This window comes from Micrasema longulum, unplaced genomic scaffold (genome assembly GCF_059751315.1).
Source record: "Micrasema longulum isolate JH-2025_06_02 unplaced genomic scaffold, ASM5975131v1 h1tg001527l, whole genome shotgun sequence".
NCBI classification, from domain to species: domain Eukaryota; kingdom Metazoa; phylum Arthropoda; class Insecta; order Trichoptera; family Brachycentridae; genus Micrasema; species Micrasema longulum.
Window position 1 is genome coordinate 826054 of NW_028278710.1, and position 23152 is coordinate 849205.

At 35.8% G+C, this 23152-nt stretch overlaps 1 protein-coding gene across 3 annotated transcripts; it reads left to right on the forward strand.

The window, feature by feature from the left end:
- Positions 1-1952: 1952 nt before the first annotated feature.
- On the forward strand, positions 1953-22505 carry DNAlig1 (DNA ligase 1). 3 transcript variants are annotated; one of them, XR_015824127.1, is made up of 14 exons: positions 1953-2175; positions 2328-2528; positions 4046-4823; positions 6325-6528; positions 7724-7808; positions 9557-9716; positions 11022-11212; positions 13973-14240; positions 15740-15902; positions 16624-16787; positions 18743-18984; positions 19721-19867; positions 21373-21665; positions 22179-22505. XR_015824127.1 is itself a non-coding variant. In XM_088236247.1 (14 exons), the coding sequence occupies exons 1-13, from the start codon at positions 2125-2127 to the stop codon at positions 21509-21511; spliced, it is 2793 nt and encodes a 930-aa protein (XP_088092373.1). In that variant the 5' UTR covers positions 1953-2124; the 3' UTR covers positions 21512-21549; positions 22279-22505. The 3 variants fall into 3 exon arrangements, 2 of the variants coding, with proteins under 2 accessions (XP_088092373.1, XP_088092372.1); XM_088236247.1 differs by having other exon boundaries at positions 21373-21549; positions 22279-22505; XM_088236246.1 differs by having other exon boundaries at positions 21373-22505.
- The last annotated feature ends 647 nt before the right edge of the window (positions 22506-23152 follow it).

The following is a 23152-nucleotide window of genomic DNA, read 5'->3' on the forward strand; positions in this document are numbered from 1 at the left end:
TAGTTCTGCAGTGCAGACGTTGAAACGCCTACACGCGTGAAACTACGCACATATGACTACATGAATGTGATGCTTAAAATCACAGAAGAGGCCACATCCTCGGTGGACCATAGAGCGGTACCCCCTACCGAATAATAACCCAATAGTTTTAATGATCTGGGCTTCGAGAGGGAGATTCGACAATATGAAAACACTTTTGCCTTACGCTCAATATTAAGGGCTTTCAAACACCTAGGTGAGAACCAATTTACAGGGAACCGTCACAATAGATCTACACAGGTCGCAGTAACGCCAGGAGCTTATTTAGCACTGACTCCCCTACAAGAATAATAATAATGTCTCATGTCCAGGTGAAACGAAGAATACATTTTTCTGTGAAATAGAATCAGAATCCTAGACTTGTTAGCTACTCGGGTAAAAATCCTGAAAAATAGTATTTAGGGAAGATTAGTCAGAGTTGTAATATACTGGTTAGTGTATATGCCTGCCTGAAGTCCCGGGTTCAATCTCCGTTAGAAACAGCGTGAAATATTTGCTTGATAAGTGGCTTAACACTGCAATCTTGCGTGATTTTTGTTCTGGTATCTGAAGTTTGATTATCTCGCCTTCATGTGTATTAGATTAAAATCGCTAAAGCGCTACGATTGTAGTATAAATTTAGTGCCCTAAGCACCACTGGATGCGGTTATAGAATAGAAGATAATTATCAATATATATTACAAATAAAATGAAGATTTTTTCAAAACGGAATATGGAAATCAATGCATTTACATGGCGTTAGTTGACTAAGGGCTGGTATACTATAATATGACTTTCACATGTAAAATTGATCATTTTGTTTTGTTTTCAACACTATTATAAACTTAAATAAAATAATATCATCACTTATGAGAAATGCACAATGTCGTTATTTAATTTATTTTTTCATGTATCTACAATAAAACATGCAAAAATTATTATTATATTGTTTTGTATAATCGGGACGAGTACCCCTTTGTGTCCCGGGTTCATATCCTATTGTGCCCCGGGGGGTGGGGCAGAATAGGAAATTTCCCTTTTTTTTGTTTGATTTTTTTACAGAAATGACGTATTTAGGTAAGTTAAACACTGGTTTGGTTTTTTGTAAATAAATAAGTCAATTACCATACAAATTGACAAAAAAAATAAGTTATTCATTTCAAACTCTCACAAATTGCAATCAAAGTTTAGCTGTCCCGTTTATTTATTTATTTATTGTGGATAACTTATATAGCGCCATTTTCGTAATAAAATACCTCAAGGGCGCTTTACATGGTGATTCTATTGTTAAGTTAATTTAATTGAAGCTTTAAATTTGTAATTTAATTAAAATAATTTATTTTGTTGTCACGTGCTACGGATTTATTCAAATGATTTAGAGAACAAGTGGGTTTTAAGTTTTTTCCGAAACATCACTTCACTTTCACAGTCTCGCACCTCTGCTGGGAGAGCATTCCATGCCATAGGGCCTGCGACCGCAAATGCGCGCTCACCAAATTTAGTGCGCTGTTTGCGTAGAGGTATAATAACTTTTCCTCTCGCCGTAGACGTAGCTGATCTAAGCGTGAGACGCCTGTCAGCTAGTTCATCTGGAATGCATAGTTCCCTTAGATATTCCGGAGCCGAGTTGTGCAGTGACTTATACATAAGCCAACAGAGTTTGTATTCGACCCTCTGTGGAAAACGTAGCCAGTGTAGTTCCCGAAGTAGTGGAGTGATATGACTGAACTTAGAGATTCCGAAAATAAGTCTCGCTGCGGCATTCAATACCGGCATTCAGTTCCGCCACAGGTTCCCCTACTAAAGCATGTGTAAATATTTAAATAAGTAAAATCTCAAACTCGACACTGGCTAGAACACCCCAGTAAGGAGTGAAAAAGCCAAAAAAAACTAAGACGAAGAAGAAGAAGGTGTATTGTTTTGGCGGGATTTTTGGCGGCGTTTCGGCGTTTGTCCCGGTGACAGATGATTGCGGATGAATGTCAGTGAAATGAGTACTTACTAGTTTCTTTGATTATTGCGTTCTAACTTATTATATACTTAAAGTTACGTTGTTTATTGTGCGAGTCGTTAAAAATTATATAAAATAATGAATTTGTGTCATTAATGTATAAATTCACAACATATTGTGCATTAATCGCCGTAAGAAATAACCCAGTAAGTAAAAATAAAGTAAACATAACCACAAAATTTTGACTTGCAAAATACTTCTTTGTAAACTTACAAGCTTATATTATATCCTTTTTTTAAGTAATTTCTTATCATGTGTCCTAAAATTCCATTTGATAAAAAAATCTGCATGGTTTTAGGTCTGTTCGTCTTCAGGCGTGTTTGGTAGGAATATTTTGTTATTAAAACCCAATATGGCGCAAAAGAGCATAACCTCGTTCTTTTCCAAAGGGCCGGCAAAGGCAATCACTCCTAAAATTGTAAATGAAGATAAAATTACGCCAAAGAAAGAAATTAAACATGAAGACGAAGATAGCTGTTCTCCTGTCAAAATAAATGCCGTAAGAACGAATATTATCGTATCAAAATATTATTATTTTTGCATATATTTATTTACTTTTACTTTTTGTACATTGGTGTTTGGTTCCACATGGGAATTTCTTCCAACGAACCAATAAAATAAAAGGTGTTATCATAGAATTAAGAATAGTCCAGAAACCGCATACGCACATCAAACAGAAGGCGACTCAACTACTCATAAATGAGTAGGTTTACGTTTTGACCCATTAGTTTCTTTGTAGACGTCGCTCAGTACGCAACTCCTGATTTGAATTCAACTATGTCGTATTGTGTCTTTTTAAAGTGTAAAAATACTGCTAGGATCTTAAAGAAACAGGATGCAATCACATTTCATGTATAATTAGAAAATGAATGTGTATATAATAAAAAAAAATCAAAAACAAGCAACATTCCGCTGCGACCTCACGAATGCGCGCGGCGAAAGTAGGGCATAGTGGGGGAATTATCGGACACATTCTGATGTATTCAAATATAATTCTACGCTCCTTCTGGACTATTCTTAATTCTATGCTGTTCATTTTTGTTCGAGAATATTTTTTAACTTACTGTGATGCTACTTGTGAAAACCTGTAATTAGCATAAAAGTAAAAAATCTAAAAAACCCCGTAAAAACCCCCAAAACAAGCATGTCATTCATACATGGTCAATATAGTGCAGGCAATTGGTAAAATTAACCAAAGTAGGGAAGAAAATGCCGAACACTCCTCAAGTGGAACGGAAGGCCTGTTGACTACTGCCAACAGGCCGGCTTCTCCTGAAGAGTTTTGAGTGGTTTCCTCTCCACATAAGCAAATGCTGAGAAGTTCCTGATTGGCCCACATTAGTATATCCCTCCTGATCCCAACAGTTAAGATAAATTTAAAGAAATTTAATTGCAGAAAAATCCACTTTTGAAATATAAACCTTGTATATTATAAGCAAGGTAAATAATAAAGCAACTCTCATATAAGTTTTTTTTTTTTAAAAAAGCATGTCATTCATAAACTACAAAAGCAGCTGTAAATTGTAGCAATGTGCCGAACCGTCACTTACTAAGTTCACAAAGCTTGGATTTTTTAAAAACCATGTGTGTTCACTTTTAAATATTTTCGACGAAAAATCCAATTAGGTACTTGGACACTTACATAGCTATCTTAAACATAATCCGATCCCAACGCCCGGCGGTATTTACCATTTACGTTAGTCGACCATTTGGATTTTATCACTTAGGTTTTTATTTCGAGAATGATGTTTTTAACAATTGAAGATTTTTTGTGTAATTTTTCACAATATTTTTGTTCGGTATGTCCGAAAAGTAGCTCGTTATAACATTGAATAATTGTATGGAGAAAACCATGAACCAAAATGTCAACTAACGTTTCCTCGTTACATCCGAGATCTCGCTATTTCCATGATCGTTATAATCGAGTTCGACTGTACACATATCAATATGTATTGTTTTTTTATTTTATTGTATCTTTTCCCCCTAGTTTATGTGATTTATTTTATTTTATTTCAGAGAGGTTCAAAGAGGTTAAGAATCGACAGTGATAGCGATTCAAATTCTCCTCCAGAAAAAAGGAATTCACACGTTTCTGCAACAAAGGTGATCCAGGAAGATGTCAAAAACAACACAAATGGATCGCAAAATTCAAAATCTGATAGTGACGCCGAGAATATGGAGGAAGATACAGAAAAAACACCCGTTTCAAAAATATCCAAAGGAAAAGAGAAAAAAGGAGAGAAGAAAAGAAAATCTACCGAAAAAAAGACCGCCAAAAGTGTAAAAAAAGAATCTAAGGAGAAAAAATCCACAGAAAAAAATGCTAAAAAATTATCATTTGATAAAAAAGAAGGCAGCAATTCACAAGATGATGATAAAGATACGAAAAATGCAGTTTCTGGCAGTGAGGAAACAAAAACTGAAAATAATGACGGGGACGTCGTCGTTAAAAGCGAAAAAGAATCGCCCGTCAAGGTGAAAAAATCACCGTTCACCGGATTTGTGACTAAGACTGAGTCGAAATCGAATGCGAAATCCGGAGTCGAATATAACCCCGCAAAGTCTAATTACCATCCTATCGACGACGCGAACTGGTCCCGCGATGAGAGGGTCCCGTACTTGGCGTTGGCGAGGACCTTGGAAGAGATCGAGAAGATATCGGCGCGTTTGAAGATCGTGGAGTTGCTAAGTAACTTCTTCAGATCAGTCTCGGTGCTGACTCCTTGTGACCTGCTGCCGAGCGTTTATCTCTGTCTCAATAGGCTGGCGCCCACTTATGAGAGTGTAGAGTTAGGTAAGTCAGGACACATATAATTCAAATTAAAACGATTTGTTTCTAACCATTTAATATTTGTTCGATTGCCGTCCGTTCCTTATTTAAAAAAAGCGATAAACAATAGCCAAATAATTTTATGATACGGGAAAAAACCACAGAGTAATAATTCTCTAGAGAAGCCCTTAAGCTCTATTGCATAGAACAAAGTTTTTGGTTCGGTTTTTAGTTCAACAAACGTGTAACAGATGGTTTCAGTTTGCGCTTGCAATTCTCAACCCATGTACCTATGGCCCGTTGTGTTGCTGTAATCTGTAGCTAACTTCGCAATGCCATGTTTTTAAATACAGTATACAGCCACTAATCGGATTACTTCTAACAAGGACTGGATTCGACTCCCTGGGGAGCTGTTTACATTAACATATTACAACAGAGATGTTGATAAATCCACCTGGTCCATGAAGAAGTATAGAAATTGAAAAAATTACATTTTCAGGCGTTGCCTAGTATGTAGGTGAAATAACTCAATTAGATGAATCTCATCTGCAAAAATAAAGGTTTCAGCTCTTTAACTTGTTGAAAAATCCACCTTGTTCGTGAAAAAGTATAAAAATTGAAAAATAAAAATCTCAGGCGTTGCCTAATAAGTAGGTGATATAATTCAATCAGATGAATTTCACCCGTATAAATAAAGGTTTCAGCTCTTTAACTTCAAAAACATCAACAGATGAAAGAATTGAAGGAATATAGATGTTTAAATATAGGCAGAATGGTGAATGTTACACAGTGTGTAAAGTGGCCACTTAAACCCGCCATTGACAGGTCATAAGCCCTGTAGATGCCTAGACTTCTATATTACCTTCTCTTAAATGTTCTTCATCTCTGTTGTAATATGTTAAGGATTATCTCTACTTCTCAGATATTTTATTTAATATTTATAATAACTTTTCTGTCATCACAGGCAGGCATAGATCATTATTATTTTGTACAGCTCTTAAATCATTGAAGTATTTTTGTAGTCCTGTTCAAATCTTTATAATATAATATATAAATTATTTATTTATGACAAAATACATCGTTTTTTAACTTTACATATTACTTAACATTACATATTTTATTTGTACGAAATATTCCCAATCAGCAAAAGTGCTGATACATGGGGATATTGATATTATGACACAATAGTTTTAATAAAAAATCACTCGTCATAAGGACTGTTTTATTTAGGTGTTTTTTAAGTTTGTAAATGTTTTGTAGAATTTAATTGTAGAACTTTATTGCCGTATACACAACTGTTTCTTTTTCTGTTAGTCCTAGGTTGTTCGTAAGTTAAATTATTTGACATTCTTGTATTTATTTTATGTATCATGTAGTTAAAATTAAATTTAATATTTGTCTTTATTTTATTATTTTTCATCTTAAATATCATCTTTACCTTTTCTGTGTAAGTTAATTCATCTAAATTGAGCATCGTCCACTTTCAAACCAAGATCGAGAACCCAATTGAATGAATCAATTTTAGGTATTGCGGAGACGACTCTGATGAAGGCGATAGCCCAGTCGACGGGGCGCACGGTGGCTCAGATCAAGAACGACTGCAACACTATGGGAGACTTCGGGCTGGTTGCGGAGCAATCCAAGTCCAACCAGAGGATGATGTTCCAACCGGCTCCGCTCACAGTCAGAAGTGTGTTCGAGAAACTCAAAGACATTGCGCAGATGACTGGTAAATTTGTTTTTTTTAAAATATATTTGAATGCCCTCAGTGGGGTTTTACATCATTGTGTCCATTTAGAGAAAGATATTGAAAGGAGGGTGAGTGCCGGGAACAGGGTGAACGGTGCCCTGAAATCTACTTTGGCAAACAAATTTTTATCGCAGGAGGCAAAACTAGCAGTTCACAAAGAAGTTCTAATGCCAATTCTAATGTATGGGAGTGAAGTATGGAATTGCACAATTCATAAAAATCACAGAATTAATGATAACCGTACCCCAAAAAGGATTTTTTATACCACTCTGGAAGGCAGACGAAGCAGAGGCAGGCCAAAATTAAGATGGCTGGATAATGTGGAAAGTGACATTAGAGCAATTGGCCTGACGAACTGGAGAAGAGCCGCAGGGTGCAGGGAGGAATGGAGACAGATTCTGGAGGAGGCCAGGGCCCACAACGGGCTGTAGCGCCACTGATGATGATGAAGTGTGGAATTGGAAAAATAATTATGAAAGTAGGTTAAATGCTGTCGAAATGTGATCCCTCGGGCGAATGTGTGGTGAAACGATGTACGATAGGTGCACAAATGTCGAGAACCGTGAACTATATAAGGCTGAGACTTGCATTACCGACAGAATCAAGCATGGGCGCTGCGTTGGTTTGGACACATAGAGCGAATGGACAGCGAAAGAACGGCTAAAAGGATCTACGATGCGAATGTTGATGGATGCAGAAAACGAGGAAGACCGAGAAAGGCATGGCACGATCGAGTCCATCAAATACTTAAAGATGAACATGTCAAGAGTAGGAATAATCGGCGTGCGTGCATGAGAAGACGTATGAATGTAGAGGAAGCGAGGTCTGTATGCTGTCTGTATTATAACTCTCCATTGATTATTATAGTAGCAAAAATTCATGAACATTTTCTGGGATGCCTTTGTGGGATTTTTTTGTTTACTATTTTTCTATTAATATGTATTTCGTTGGTATGTAATTATGCTTTATTTTTTTAATACTCTGTTTTATTTTTATGTTTATGGCGTTCTATTCTCTCTGCCTACCCCTATGGCAAAACGGCGGGATGGTTTGTTGTTGTGTCCATTTTTTTCAAATTTAAAATTGTGCGCCAGAAGGGAAACAAAATGGTCCCCCGTGTAGAGGAGGTTCCAACAAAAATGCTGTGTATAATTAAATCTGTTTTCTTTTGCAGGTCACGCATCTATGTCCAAAAAAGTTGACAAGATTCAGGCCATCTTTGTTGCTTGTCGGCAGTCGGAAACCAGATACCTCATCAGGCAAGTCGGCTCGAAACAAACAAATGAAAAAGAAATGACAGAAAATAATTTCATTTCGTTTTTTGCACCACAACAGGCCAGGAGGCCTAATTACAGTGGTGAATTATATTACAGAACAACCAGGCTTGAGAAAAATCACATTTTAATTTTTTGTGTTCTCACCGGGAATCGAACCCGGAACCTTCCGTGCGTGAGTCAAGCGTCTTGACCACTACACCACGGAGGCCGCCATAATAATTATGAGAGGAAAAAATTAGTTCATTCGAATTGAAATAATGATTCGAAAATGTTTTGAGTATGTCCAAATGTTGCAGACAGGCTGGATTTCCTCCCTGGAGAGTTGTTCAGATCTAAATTTGTTGCAATAGAGGGAAAACATTTTGAGAAAGAATCTGCTGAAACTAGAATTAGGCTTGTAAACTAAAATTCCGATTTTTCAGAGCTCATCAAACTTCAAAATGGCTCGCCTTCAAAATGTATAAAAATTGATATATCAGGTTGAGGAAAAGGTCATTTTCTGTATTTTGCTTTATTTCAATGCTTTATAAACAGTGTTACAATCATCCGATTTAAGTTAAATATGCGCCGTTCTGTTCGACAACTTGTTTTTAACGAGAATCCAACTTCATAATGCCCCTCTCGTAGAAGCCCTTGTCCCTATTGGCAAGAAACTCGGACAACCAATTTTCACAGGCTTCTATTGAGCCCAAATTTGTAACCCCAAGCGCATTGGCCATAGACAGGAACGGGTGACAAGTCACTCGGTGCCAGGTGCCAAAGATGTGTGCGGCCTGGCGTTGCCCCGGTGAAACACGATTCCTCTCCTATTCACCAACGCTGGCCGCTTCTGTTCGATCGCCAGCTTCAAACGGTCGAGTTGTTCACAGTAGAGGGCAGAATTGAGCGTTTGGCCATAGGGGAGCAGCTCATAGTAGAGTATTCCCTGCCAATCCCACCAAATACACAACAACACCTTCCCGGCCGTCAGTCCTGGCTTGGTCACGGTCCGGACCGCTTCGTTGGCTTTCGACCACGATCTCTGTCGCCCACTTTTCATCACCAGTCACCACCCGCTTCAGAAATGGGTCGATTTTGTTGTGATTCAGTAGAGATTCGCAGATGGAAATTCGGTCCATGAGGTTTTATTGCATCAGCTCGTGTGGCACCCAAACATTGAGCTTTTTTTTAAATCCAGCCTTCTGAAAATGGTTCAAAACGGTTTTATGATCAATATTCAGCTCCTGGGTGATGCTACGACCGCTAATATGACGGTCTATCTCGATATTTTTAATGATTTTATTGACATTTTTGACAACAGGCCTGTCAGAGCGTGGAGCATCATTCACCTCCACTACACCAGAATAAAATCGCTCGAACCACTGTTGTGCAGCACAAACTGAAAGAGTATTGGCTTCGTGTACATTGCAAATTTTTTGGTCGCTTTTGACGCGTTTTTCCCTTTTAGGTATTAAAAATGTAAAATATGGCAAATTTCTTCCTTTGAGACCTCCATACTCGATGCACGATAGTTCACGACTGAACCGACCGAGCGCAATACTGTCAAAGAAGTGTTTGTAGTATACACTCACACCTTTACAACGCTGTATCGTATGATCCAATCTGACCAATAATGAACGAGATATACTTAGTTGAAAAAAAAGGGCGCTAAAAACGAAATTACTTTTTCCCTAACCTGATATTACACTTAGCGATCTTTCCAGGAAGCTAACGTGCGCTTTCTCTTGTAGGTCTCTCGCTGGTAAGTTACGTGTGGGGCTCGCGGAGCAGTCTGTACTGCAGGCTCTGGCACAGGCGTGTACCACCACCCCTCCACTGGCCACGCAGGGAGGAGAATGGCCGCCCAAAGTCCTCAACGCTTCCAAAGGACAAACACCCGAACAATTCAAGGTAAGGACGCAAAGACTGAAATCGTCTCACAGGCGGCTCCTGACTAAAAACACTGACAGTGCATTTCCTTACATTTTGTTAACTTACTCGTACAATACTGCTCGCAGAAATTACATCATGTTGAGGTTTTTCAGAAATTGCATCGAGAAGTGTAAATTTTGCTCGAGTGCTTTAATCTTTGTAAAGGAAATGTATTTCCTTTCATTTTGAATTTTACAGCGTTCCGCGTTGTTGATAAAGCAGTGCTTCACAGTTAGACGGTAAAACAGAAAAACCAAGATGGAGACATTACGTCAGATTTTTACATGGCCAAAGTAAATAAAGAACATAGATTGTTGGAATAAATCATTAAAGCAAATTGGAAAGAGATCGACTTCATAAACATAAATGTCATTTCTTTGATTTATTTACATATATGCCCAATGAGCATTTTTAAGGACATATGTATGCATAGAAAATTATTATAAAAGAAAGTAGAAAGACACAATGGTATATAGTAGACTTGGTGGGAGTGGAAGCGGGAGAGAGGTTTTTATTATTTAATTTGATTCAGTGATCGTTTGAAAGAAGACAACTTGTTATCAAAGAAATCAAGACTGGTATGTTTGTTGGCAGACCTAAGAATTCTGGACATAGGGGAAGGAAAACCATAGTTAGTTCTATGGTTATCGGTATGAAAGAGTACGTTTTGTCTGAAGTTTCTAGTTGGGATATTTCATTTTATTGAGCTCAGTAGTTTAGGCGCATCAAAGAGTAAGTTGAGAATTTTAAATAGGACTAGAAGATCAGATTTATTTCGACAGTCTTGAAGAGAGGATATATTTAAGCTAGTCTCTAACTCGTTATTCGTATATTGGTCTCTGGATCAGCCCAACTTCCAGCCAATCTTTCTTCAAAATCGATGTTGAACTGATTCAATATTTTTGATGCGAACATCATAATATGGAGACCAGATAACAGAGGAATACTCTAGGTGCGGGCGAACTAGGGAACAGAAGAGAGCTTTAAGGGTATTGATATTTTTGAAGTCTATTGTGCTTCTGTTAATAAATCCAAGGAGTTTTAAGGATTTATTGATAACATGTTCAATGTGAATTGTAAAAGAATGTTTAGTGTCAAGTATAATACCTAAATCTCGTATACTAGACACAGATGATAAAATTTCATCATTAAGTGAGTACCTATGTAAAACTGTTAAAATAAAACTTTGTTTTTACAGAGCAACACAAGAATTTTATTAGGCAATCAATTGAAAGGAATTAATATTAGATCTTTTTACATGTTTGTTTTAAAACGTATTCCCAGGCCCTGGTGGATAAGCAGGCACTGATCCTTAAGAGCGCGTACTGCTCCTGCCCCAACTACGAGCTCGTGATCCCCGTGATCCTCCAGCACGGGGTGGGGGCCCTCCCGGATCACTGCCGCCTCACCCCCGGCGTCCCCCTCAAGCCCATGCTGGCTCACCCCACCAAGGGCGTACGAGAGGTCCTGCAGAGGTGAGTATTAGTGATAGCCATTTGGCGTACAATACGGCGCGTTATGTGCTGTATATTGTAGATGCTGTAGAATGGAAGAAAAGTGTTTATTTTGTTGTTAGCCCTCCCTCCCCGGTGCGCGGTGATGTGTAGCCAGTACACATTGCGTCTAATAACTATAATATCTTTATAAATATAATCGATATTGGGTTTAGATTTTCAGTATTCCTCCATTACGCATTTACGTATCGACTGAAATAACTCGTTATTAAATAATAAGTACTTATTAGGCACAAAAAAAGTATTTTATCGGAAATCAGGGATAAATTATACTTACTTATTTATTTTATTTTATTTGGAATTTTTACAGCTATTACATAAACAAAATAAGTAGAAAAATATTAACAATGCTAAAGCCAATTAAAAAAATCCACTGTAAATATAATGACATAATATATAAGAAAAGAAGTTTCGTAATTGTATTTGTGTGACGTTTGTATTCATGTGTATGTGAATGTGTGTATGCGTGAATGAATGAGGGAGAGGATACATGTGCGTGTGGGAATGAATGAGTGAGAGGGTGCGTGTGTGTGGGTGCGTAAGTATAAAAATATAATTGTTTAAAACTTGTAATTGTATTAAAAATGGTACAATAAAAAGCTTAGTAACCTTTTTGTTGAAATTCAAATCAAGAAATGTTATAATTTTTTTTTATTTTTAAAAAGTATGTTAATTTCAAAACCGTATTCTGAAAAAAAAAGCATTTTATTTTAAAATTTAACTGATACACATCGAATACAGTATACCAATGTTTCGCATTGTTGCGTGTGAAGAAAAGAGTAAAGAATTTACACCCGTCGCAATCAGTAACATAGTCCAGTCCGGGAAGTTGGTGCGGGTGCACGTTTCCCTCGAGTCGTTGGCGATGATACCCAATGGTTTTTTCATGTTTTCAGCAGTTAGATTTGAAATATTATCATCTTTGAATTAAATTATGGCTAATTAAAGCCATTCCCTATTAATATTCCATTTTTCCCTTTTTAAATCTCTTATTTTTTTAATGTGTAGTGCTACACAGCACCGAGGGTGTTTTTAGGACAGTAAGGGAACGGTCAAAACAGCAAATATGAAAAAAGTCTACAAATTTTTTTATTTTTTTTAGTTACATAATTGATACATGTTTTTTTTCTATACACTTTACTTTTATAAGTTTTTAATGTTATAGCTGTTACTTTCCAAAAACAGACTAGCTTTTGTGCTTAGAGAGTGACTTACAGTTCCCGGCATTATATATCGTACATCGGCACTTAGAAAGAGTCTGTCGCCCATTTCATCAAACTTGACATTGTAGAGCGTCGTCTCTGTTGCACAATTTAAATTCCAATCAAGCAGGGCTGTTCAAATTTTCATACTTATAATGAGGAATTCCACTGTTTTCTATTATTTTTTTTTCTATTATCGTACTATTTAACTAAGCAAAAATATAAATATATATTTTTTTTGTAATTATTTACAAAGATATGATTTTTTAAAGTGACATTTATCAAATACCGCGCCAGATGACTGTAATCAGTGTGTCACTTTTCAGCAGTGACGTCATGAAACGGTTGGCGTTCTTACTTTCACTGACCTGGCAAGAATCTATGGAATATTGCTTTGATTACTTCATTTAGTTGATCGTAATTTGCTCATTTCTATGTTATGGTTGTTTTTACGAACGTTTCGATTTAGAAAAACCTAGAAAGTTGACATAATCTCTGGTTGAAATTTCAAATTATACTCTTTTTTTTCTATGGTCAAAACATTGCGGGGGCTTAAAGGGGAAACCGGAAATACTACACGTGAATATAAGGAGTGACGTCATTATTTACGATTTTAAAATGAATAATATTTTTAACATTTTTTATTTATTTTTGCGTGCGTTTTTGAGATATTTCATCCTACTCCAACATTTCAAAAATTTAATTCCGGATTGGGCTGGAATTCCTCATTGTAAGCATTATTAATAATAAATAACTGTTAGCATTTTATTAACTGATGACTTATGAGAAGTCAAACGTTAGAGAAGAAGTGATTGTTCTTTTTGTTTTTAAACTTATTAAGGAATGTAAAAATAAGGTTTTACTGTATTTATAACTCGTTGAAATAGGCCACCAAAATTGAAATATTTGAGTAAATTGTAAGGACGCTAATATTTATTTTTACTAAAAAAAAAGGTGGGTGGAATGTAACCATAGTTAGTTCCATGGTTATCGGTATGAAAAAGTAAGTTTTGTCTGAGGTTTCTCGTTGGGATATTTAATTTTATCGAGCTCAGTAGTTCAGGCGCATCAAAGAGTGAGTTGGGAATTTAAAACAGGACTAGAAGGTCGGATTTATTTTGACAGTCTTGAAGAAAAGATATATTTAAGCTAGTTTCTAACTCATTATACGTATATCGGTCTCTGGATAAGCCCAACCTCCAGCCTATCTTTCTTCAAAATCGATGTTGAACTGATTCAATATTTTTGATGTGATCATAATATGGAGACCAGATAACAGATTAATACTCAAGCTGCGGGCAAAATAGGGAACAGAAGAGAGCTTTAAGGGTATTGATATTTTTGAAGTCAGTAAAGATGGAAAAATATGAAAATCTAGGCTTATAAAGGACTCATAAATTGTTATTGGCGCCTTTAAAATAACCATACTTTTAAATTTATTTACCGAATTTTGTTATCAATCTTATCAACAAATTATTTTTCAAATGGTGAATTTTTTCCAATGCCGATGAATCTCCAGGTTCGAAAACGTGGAGTTCACGTGCGAGTGGAAGTACGACGGCGAGCGCGCCCAGATCCACGTGCCATCGCGCGACTGCGACGGCGTGGCGGTAGCCGACATCGCCGGGGCGTCCGTCTACAGCCGCAACCAGGAGAACAACACCTCCAAGTACCCGGACGTCCTGGCGAGGCTGGCCAAGACGATGAAGGACACGGTGCAGAGCTGCGTGTTGGACTGTGAGGCCGTCGCCTGGGACAAGGAGAAGAAACAGATTTTACCTTTCCAGGTTAGGATTGATACGCATCTATTAATTGTTAATTGTTACAATCGAATCTGCTCAAAAATCAATAGTTAAAATAGTTTTAAAAAAGCCCTTCAGGCAGTGGCGAATGGTGATATTATTTACAGGTAAGCTCTAAAAAAATATCACATATTTGTACCTACATAGATGGTACATAATATAATATAAGTAATATATTATACTATAAACTGATATTTTTCTGTAGTTCTGTGTGATACAACAACTCTTATCCATGAAATCAACTCAAAGGACGTAACTTTGTGATATATTATATTATATAAATTTTAAAATTTCTAAATGTAAAACTAAATCTTTTCAAAATTCATTTGTAAATAGAACCTGCCATATGTGTAATCAGAAATTAAATTGTATTGATATTAATAACATATCTTTAACTTCCTTTAAAAGTGAAATTTCCAAAAATAATTCAAGTTATGATGTTGCTCCTTGAATCCGCAGCCTATATTATGCAGGTGATGTGCAGTTCTGTATGCAGGCACATAATAAATGTACTCGTACACTGTATGGTCAACTATAGTTGTATTATTTATTGTAATGTGCAACTGTGTGACCAATATTCATTTACATTTCTAGTAATATTATAAGTTTTGTATGATTAGTTATTTTATGTTATGTATAATTTTTATGTGACAACATTTACAATAACAATATTATGTGGAAGCCTTCAATACATAACTCATTAAAAAATTAATAAAAAAATAGCACTATGAATTTAGTCGATATTACATATTCAATTGAAATGTCAACTGGCCGAATTGTTCTAGAAATTATTAGTGCTAAAAACGGCCTCGTCGAGCGCCATATGTCCTGCAATACGAGTATGACGCATGAAAGTAATTATGGTCTTATGTCAAAAGTACCATCTCAAAGAAAAATAGCCCTTTAAGAAAAAATGTTTGAAATACTGTTTTCCAAATTGAGAATCTTGAAATAATTTGTGTAATCTGCAAGTTTAATTAAGTTGAAAAATAAAACCACTCTCTAGCCACCTCTACGACGGCTGTCCACCGCATCACCGTTCACTACGGCCGTTAAGATACGGGCACCGCTGTCCTAGGAAACCCTAGCTTTACCGTAACACTTTATTTATACGTATTGAATATATTTTTGTAATGTATATGTTATATTTAAAATAAATAAATTGAATTGAATTGAAATTGAAAAATTTATTGTTTGCTTTACAGAATTTATTTCATAAGCTTATATCTTTGCATTTTTTGTTTATATGCTTACTGTTTTTTCTTGCATACCTTTGTTATTATTGTTTTATTTTTTTACTTTGTAAAACTTTTTATTATATTATTTTTAACTAATTTCACATATTTTTTCTGTATATTCTGTGTTTATTATTTAGTATGTTAGCATGTATTTAATTTTTATTTTTTGTAAATGCCTTTTGGGCGTTAATGAACAAAATAAATATCATTGACTATGTGGCACTGTACTGAATAAATATGTTTTAGGTACTATCAACCCGTAAGAAAAAAGACGCCAGTGAGGCAGATATAAAGGTACAAGTTTGCCTGTTCATGTTCGACCTCCTATACTTCAATGGGGAATCCCTGGTCAAGAGGCCTTTCGAAGACAGGCGGAAACTGCTGAGAGACAACTTCACGCAAATTGAAGGTTATAAATTGTAGTCCTTAAAATATAGCTCGATTAGAATGACAGTCGTCAGCAAAAGTGACGACATAACTTTGTAGTATTATCTAATAAGTGATTTATATTGACACACAAAAAATCAATTGTATCTGGTATGTTAATTTTTTTTTTTTAATACAATGCTTGACATACAAATCAACATAAATATATAAAATCAGCTTTAAAACTAAATAAAAACTCAAATAAACCTATTTATTAACGACGTTCTTACAAGGTAACATCATTTTGCAAAAACGTTGACAAAAAATGGGACAAATATCAATGTAAATTATTGATCGAATAAAAAAATAATTCATTTGATGTTGTTCATGAAAAAAGTATAAATGTCTTATTTTTTATGAATAATTGTCTTAAACACAGTATGATAGGCTTGTTTTTGCTTTTTTATATCAATTTTCGGAAACAGAGTTTCATGTTTGCATGAAAAAACTGATAAAATTGATTTGATCGGTACATGGTCAGTGATTAGTAATTTCTCATCACTATTGACATTAGTTTGGCAGCTGTCATTCTCATAAAGTTATATTTTAAGGACTAAAATTCTTATTTCTAACCTTTGAGAAATTTGGCCGTACAAGCAAACGCTCTAATTTTTCAATGATCTAATTGCTCAATTGCCATAGCACAGAACTTCTTCATTAGAATTAAGGCTTTTCTGTTGTGTCTTACCGAGTGCTGCTTGCAGGGGAGTGGCAAATGGCCACCAGCCTGGACTGCAGCAGCATGGAGAGCATCCAGGAGTTCCTGGAGGAGAGCGTGCGCGGGAACTGCGAGGGTCTGATGGTGAAGACACTCAACGGCAAGGATGCTGACTACGAGATCGCCAAGCGCTCTCGCAACTGGCTCAAGGTAAGCCACTATTACGTATTACGTAAAAAAAAAAAACAAATTGCGATAGAGACGTCACAAGAGCAAAATCTTTAGGTACTGTTTTTTTCAAATCGTTTTTCTTATTAGATTTCATTATATTGTTATTGAATATATATATGTATGTGCATTAGTGTATGAGTATATGTTCATGTGTGTATGTATGTGTATATATCTACTTCCATTATCCATAAGGACAATCAGTAAGTACTCACAATATAAAATTGCTGTTAAGAAATGGATAGTGGAGGTGGGTTGCGCACGGATCGATGAGTGGATCAAGCCAAATAGGTAAAATGTGTGTACTGTTTATGAAATTTGGTCTATTGATCTGTATAAATTAGTTATGTTTTTTATGATTATTTTAGTTTATATTGCTTATTATGTTAATGATAATTAAGTTAATTAGATTAATTACCAACAATATTTTGTGTTTGTCGAAATTTTTGTAGACAAGGACTGGATTAAACTCCCTGGGGAGCTGTTTATATTAACATATTACAACAGAGGAATATAGATGTTCAAATATGGGCAGAATGGTGAATGTTACACGGTGTGTGAAACGGCCACTTAAACCAGCCATTGACAGGTCATAAGCCCTGTAGATGCCTAGACTTCTATATTACCTTCTCTTAAATGTTCATCATCTCTGTTGTAATATGTTAATAGATTAATTACGTTTTTTTTTTATTATTATCATGTTAACTTTGTTAAAGAAGTAATTTAAGGCATGTTTCACATTTTGTAAAATGTTTCCCTCGGCACGGGACACCCCAGTGAGGGAACATTATTCTGTATAAAAAAGAATACAAACAATGTGAAAGTATAAATAAATAAATTTTTTATATGCATGTCATGTGTGTATATGTATGTATATGGATGTGTGTGTGTATGTATGTGTGTTGTATGTATACATTTAAATACGTTTTTATTTATTTTTTCATCGTTTTATATTTACTTACTATTTCTTCTTCTCTTCCTTCCCTATTGTCCCATCCCACTTCCTTTCACCCCTAGCGAACTGTACGTTTTGTTTTTTTATATTTTTGTTCATTTTGTTTTGAGCATGTTTGCCATACAATCCCACGAGCAAATAATGACTTTTGGCTGCAGTTTTCTTTGCAAAAAAGTGACTGAAATGTGTAAAAAGTTTCCATGATCGTAAAAAAATTATGCGCACAAGCACATAAAACACTGTTGGCTGATTTTGACAGCTTATGAATAGAGCTTCAAAATGACCACAGAGAGGGAAAACATTTTTGAGAAGGGGATATGGAAGTCTAGGCATTTACAGGGCTTGTGACCTGTCGTTGGCTGGTTTAAGTGGCCACTTTACACACTGTGTAACATTCACCATTCTGCCCATCTTTGAACATCTACTTTTCCTCAACTCTTCCATCTGTTGACTTTTGTGAAGTAAAATAGCTGAAACCTTGATCATGCGGGTGAGATTCATCCCCCCCCTGTGACGGGTAGGTTACATTTCTTTTTAACTTTTTTGTTTTTTTATTTTTATTATATGTTCACTAAATTGTTTAGTTTTAATTATTCTATTATTTCATATTATGTACTACATGATTATTGTGCACTGCTGTGATTATTTCTGTAAAACATTTTTTGTAAAAGTTCTTTGAACCGTTGATGTACAAATAAATAAATAATTTTATCTAAATCAACATACGATAGAGGCTTAGCGGGTTATACCTTTAAAAAAAGCCTAAAACTCCTCAGCCTATGATCATTCTTACCAAAAACAGTAATCGTGGACAGTGGCATTTTTTCTTTTAACCACCTTTGGCCAATCTTTTCTGCACGGCGCTCTGATATGGTGTTTTAACAGGTTCGATCCTGCTGGGAACCTCGTCACTGTATGGTCTCTCCAGGAAATCTTAGGATATTCCTCATAGCAACTAAAATTTAGTCAATTTTCATTCCAGCTGAAGAAGGACTATTTGGAGGGAGTGGGTGACACGATAGACGCCGTGGTACTCGGCGGGTATTTGGGGAGGGGAAAGCGGGCCGGGGGCTACGGGGGCTACCTGCTGGGCTGCTACGACCCCGGCTCCGAGCACTTCCAGAGCCTGTGCAAGGTGGGCACGGGCTTCAGCGATCAGGACCTGGCAAAGCACTCGGAGAGCCTCGCCCACCACAAGATACCTGCGCCCAAGGGATACTATAGGTGAGGTGCGGCTGCATGCTTGCCGAGGCGCGAGACGCTTTCAGAGCCATTCTGTCGCTGTCCATCTGCTCTAAATGACAAATTAGGGATGTTGCAAACGTCTGCATCCAAATATGGAACATAATACGCATCTCAGATATGGAATCCCCAGTATGCCATATATATAACAAGAATAGAAAATATTCAAAATAAATTTATAAAGTACCTAAAATACAAAACCGGTATTTCTTATGTATCAACTCTCACTGCCTCCACCTACCATGGTATCACTTCTCTACAATACCGCGCGAGTGTGTGCGGACTAACGAATGCTTCACAAAATTATGACAGGAATAGTTGACTGTACAGGACTACTTAGTTTAATAACAATACATGTGCCAGCCAGGATTTGTAGACGGTACCACCTGTTTCATGTACCAATAAGTAAAACATCGTAATATTTTGAGTTTGTCTAAATTTTTGTAGACAAGGACTGGATTCAACTCCCTGGGGGGCTGTTTATATTAACATATTACAACAGAGATGAAGAACATTTAAGATAAGGTAATATAGAAGTCCAGGCATCTACAGGGCTTATGACCTGTCAATGGCTGGTTTAAGTGGCCACTTTACACACTGTGTAACATTCACCATTCTGCCTATATTCGAACATCTATATTCCTTCAATTCTTTCATCTGTTGATGTTTGTGAAGTTAAAGAGCTGAAACCTTTATTTGAAAAAAATTGTTTTGCCAGGTACGATCCATCGCTGGAGCCCGACCACTGGTTCGACGCTGTCCAGGTCTGGGAGGTGAAATGTGCCGACATGTCTCTGTCTCCCATACATCACGCCGCTATCGGCCTCGTGGACCCGGAGAAGGGCATCTCACTCCGCTTCCCCAGGTACGACAACACCACACGTGAATCTTTCAAATTGAAATACAGTCGAACTTGATTACATTTAATTATTTAAGTAATTTACCATCACTATTTTTTTAAAGTTTTATTCATTTTATTTTATTTTATTTATTTATTTATTTTATTTTATTTTATTTATTGATTTACACGCCCAATGGGCTTTTACATATTTTAGAAATTACATTTAAGTGCAGCAGTGAAACATGAGTATGTAAATTTAGTTAAAATTAAAGATAACATAAGAAAAGCTAAAAGATACAATAATAAGTAAAAATCAGGAAATGTACCAACATAGGTATATGGTACATAGAAAAATATTTAAAAAATTTACATATGAAAACATACACGCATACATATACATACATACATATAAGTTTGTACATTATTATAGAGATACATGAGAAAAAAAAACAGTAAATAAAGAAAAATATAAAGAAATTTTAACAAATAAGTAACATACATAATTGTATTTTTGTTCCCGCAAAGACGAAGCTTGTCTGCGGGTTACATTACATTTTTTTTTAAATTTATAAGTAAGTACATAGTTTAATAATAATTGAAGAATAAAATATATTTATACACTTAAGTTTCACTTGCTGTTTAATAATTTTTTGACTATTTTTTTAAAATGAAATTAGGTTTTTTTCTTCACGATTTTCAGCTGGTATTAAATTGTACAGTTTTGGTACTACACTACCCATTGTTCTGTCACCATAGTAGTTTTTCTGTCGTGGTACCATCAGCTGCTGTGCCGATACTTGTCGGGTCATGATCTGGTGGTTTATTTTGGATTTAAAATTGCAATCGAGGAAATGATCTGTCATTATCTTATACTGACACTGTTTGTTAATTGGCAAAACGTTAACAAAATCAAATAATATTTTATTGTTGTCTTTTGCCTCATTATTTATTTTTACAGGTATGATATTTTTTTAAATTTGTACCTGTAAGTTCAAGACTCTATCCGTATAAGATTTAAAACTTAGTCCCCATATTCTTAATCCATATTGAATAATTGGGTCAACTAGCCCCAAGTAAACTAGTCTCAGCACTGGGTATGGTATGTATGGTTTTAAATGGCACACGTTAAGTAGGCAAACTCTTAGCTTATTACAAACTGTTTTTATCTGTTCTTCCCAATTAAAAGTGGAATCTATAATAATACCTAAATACTTATTTATTGATACGTGATCTATTTTTGTGCATTTGCAGTCTTGTAGATTGATATGCAAGCATTCGTGAGTGTGTGATATATTAATAAATCTTATTTTGGTCTATTATATGGGGACGTAATGTGTAACGCTTTCGTTTTTTTAATATTTATTGTTAGGCTACAATCATGTGACCATCTTAAAACTTGATTAAAATCCGATTGCAGATTTTGCTGCGACATTGACTTTAGTTTGGCAGCTGGCATTTTAATCAATCTATATTTTAAGGACTATAGTTGACGAACCGTATGTATTTTTTAAAATTGTTATTCTTTTCAGATTCATCAGAGTGCGTGAGGATAAAACAGCGGAAGAAGCAACTTCGGCTCAGCAAATAGCCGAACTGTATTGCAACCAGGATCAAGTCAAGAATCAGGCGCAGAATGTCGACAAAAACTTTGAAGACGACTTCTACTGATCTCATTAATTTTACACTGTTTGACGTCGTTCGAAATAGTGCGTTTTTATTAAAATATTGTTTTTTGTACATTTTCAAGAAACTTTGCCTTACACTTTAATGGTCTAATTTTTACGGCGCGCAAGAAAACAATTTTTGTATCCAATTGTCCATAGCACTTCGGGAACTACACTGGCTACGTTTTCCACAGAGGGTCGAATACAAACTCTGTTGGCTTATGTATAAGTCACTGCACAACTCGGCTCCGGAATATCTAAGGGAACTATGCATTCCAGATGAACTAGCTGACAGGCGTCTCACGCTTAGATCAGCTACGTCTACGGCGAGAGGAAAAGTTATTATACCTCTACGCAAACAGCGCACTAAATTTGGTGAACGCGCATTTGCGGTCGCAGGCCCTATGGCATGGAATGCTCTCCCAGCAGAGGTGCGAGGCTGTGAAAGTGAAGTGATGTTTGGGAAAAAACTTAAAACCCACTTGTTCTCTAAATCATTTGAATAAATCTGTAGCACGTGACAACAAAATAAATTATTTTAATTAAATTACAAATTTAACAGCTTCAATTAAATTAACTTAACAATAGAATCACCATGTAAAGCGCCCTTGAGGTATTTTATTACGAAAATGGCGCTATATAAGTTATCCATAATAAATAAATAAATAAAGCACTGAACTCCCCATTCCAATACAATTTGGTATAAAAGAAATAATGCTTTTTTGCAAACTCGCTTATTTTACCCACGTTTTTGTGTATTCGTTTTTGCAGTGTTCCATGTGTGAACTACGGCCAAATTGTTGTATCGTCCCATTGTTCTGTCTTGCGCCATCAAGACCGAATCATAGGAGGGTTGACCAAATACCAGGAGCCCGAAGAGCATATAAACAAATATTATCTGTAATTTATTGTTTCCTATTTTAATTAAATGTGTATATATATATTTCAATGAATTTATCTGTAATTTTGAATGAAAATGCTGAACCAATATTCTTAAAGTGTGTTTTATTAACCCTCCCTCCCCGGTTCGCGGTGATGTGTAGCTAGTACACATTGCGTCTAATAACTATAATATCTTAATAAATATAATAAATATTGGGTTTAGATTTTCAGTATTCCTCCATTACACATTTACGTATCCACTGAAATAATTTGTTATTTAATAATAAGTACTTATTAGGCACAAAAAAGCATTTTATCGGAAATCGGGGGTAAATTATACTCACAGTATACCAATGTTTCGCATTGTCGCGTATGAAGAAAAGAGTAAAGAATTTACGCCCGTCGCAGTCAGTCACGTAGTCCAGTACTAGCTACGAGTACTTAGTAGCTCTCGGGAAGTTGGCGCGGGTGCACGTTTCGCCCGAGTTGTTAGCGATACCCATTGGTTTTTTCATGTTTTCAGCAGTTAGATTTGAAATATTATCATCTTTGAATTAAATTATGGTTAATTAAAGGCATTCCCTAAAAATATTCCATTTTTCCCTTTTTAAATCTCTTATTTTTTTAATGTGTAGTGACTACACATCACCGTAACTTGCGGGTGTTTTTAGGACAGTAAGGGAAAGGTTAAATACTTGTCTGTAAATAAAGGACGCACCGACCTCTGATATTAACTGTCAAGTGGAAGAGATTTGTTTAAAAA

Coding starts and splice junctions, on each gene's coding strand:
- DNAlig1 (XM_088236246.1), top strand. CDS start 2,125: ATGTATAAATTCACAACATATTGTGCATTAATCGCCGTAAGAAATAAC. Junction 16,788..18,742: donor GCTCTCGCAACTGGCTCAAG/GTAAGCCACTAT, acceptor TTTTCATTCCAG/CTGAAGAAGGACTATTTGGA. Junction 18,985..19,720: donor GCGCCCAAGGGATACTATAG/GTGAGGTGCGGC, acceptor TTGTTTTGCCAG/GTACGATCCATCGCTGGAGC.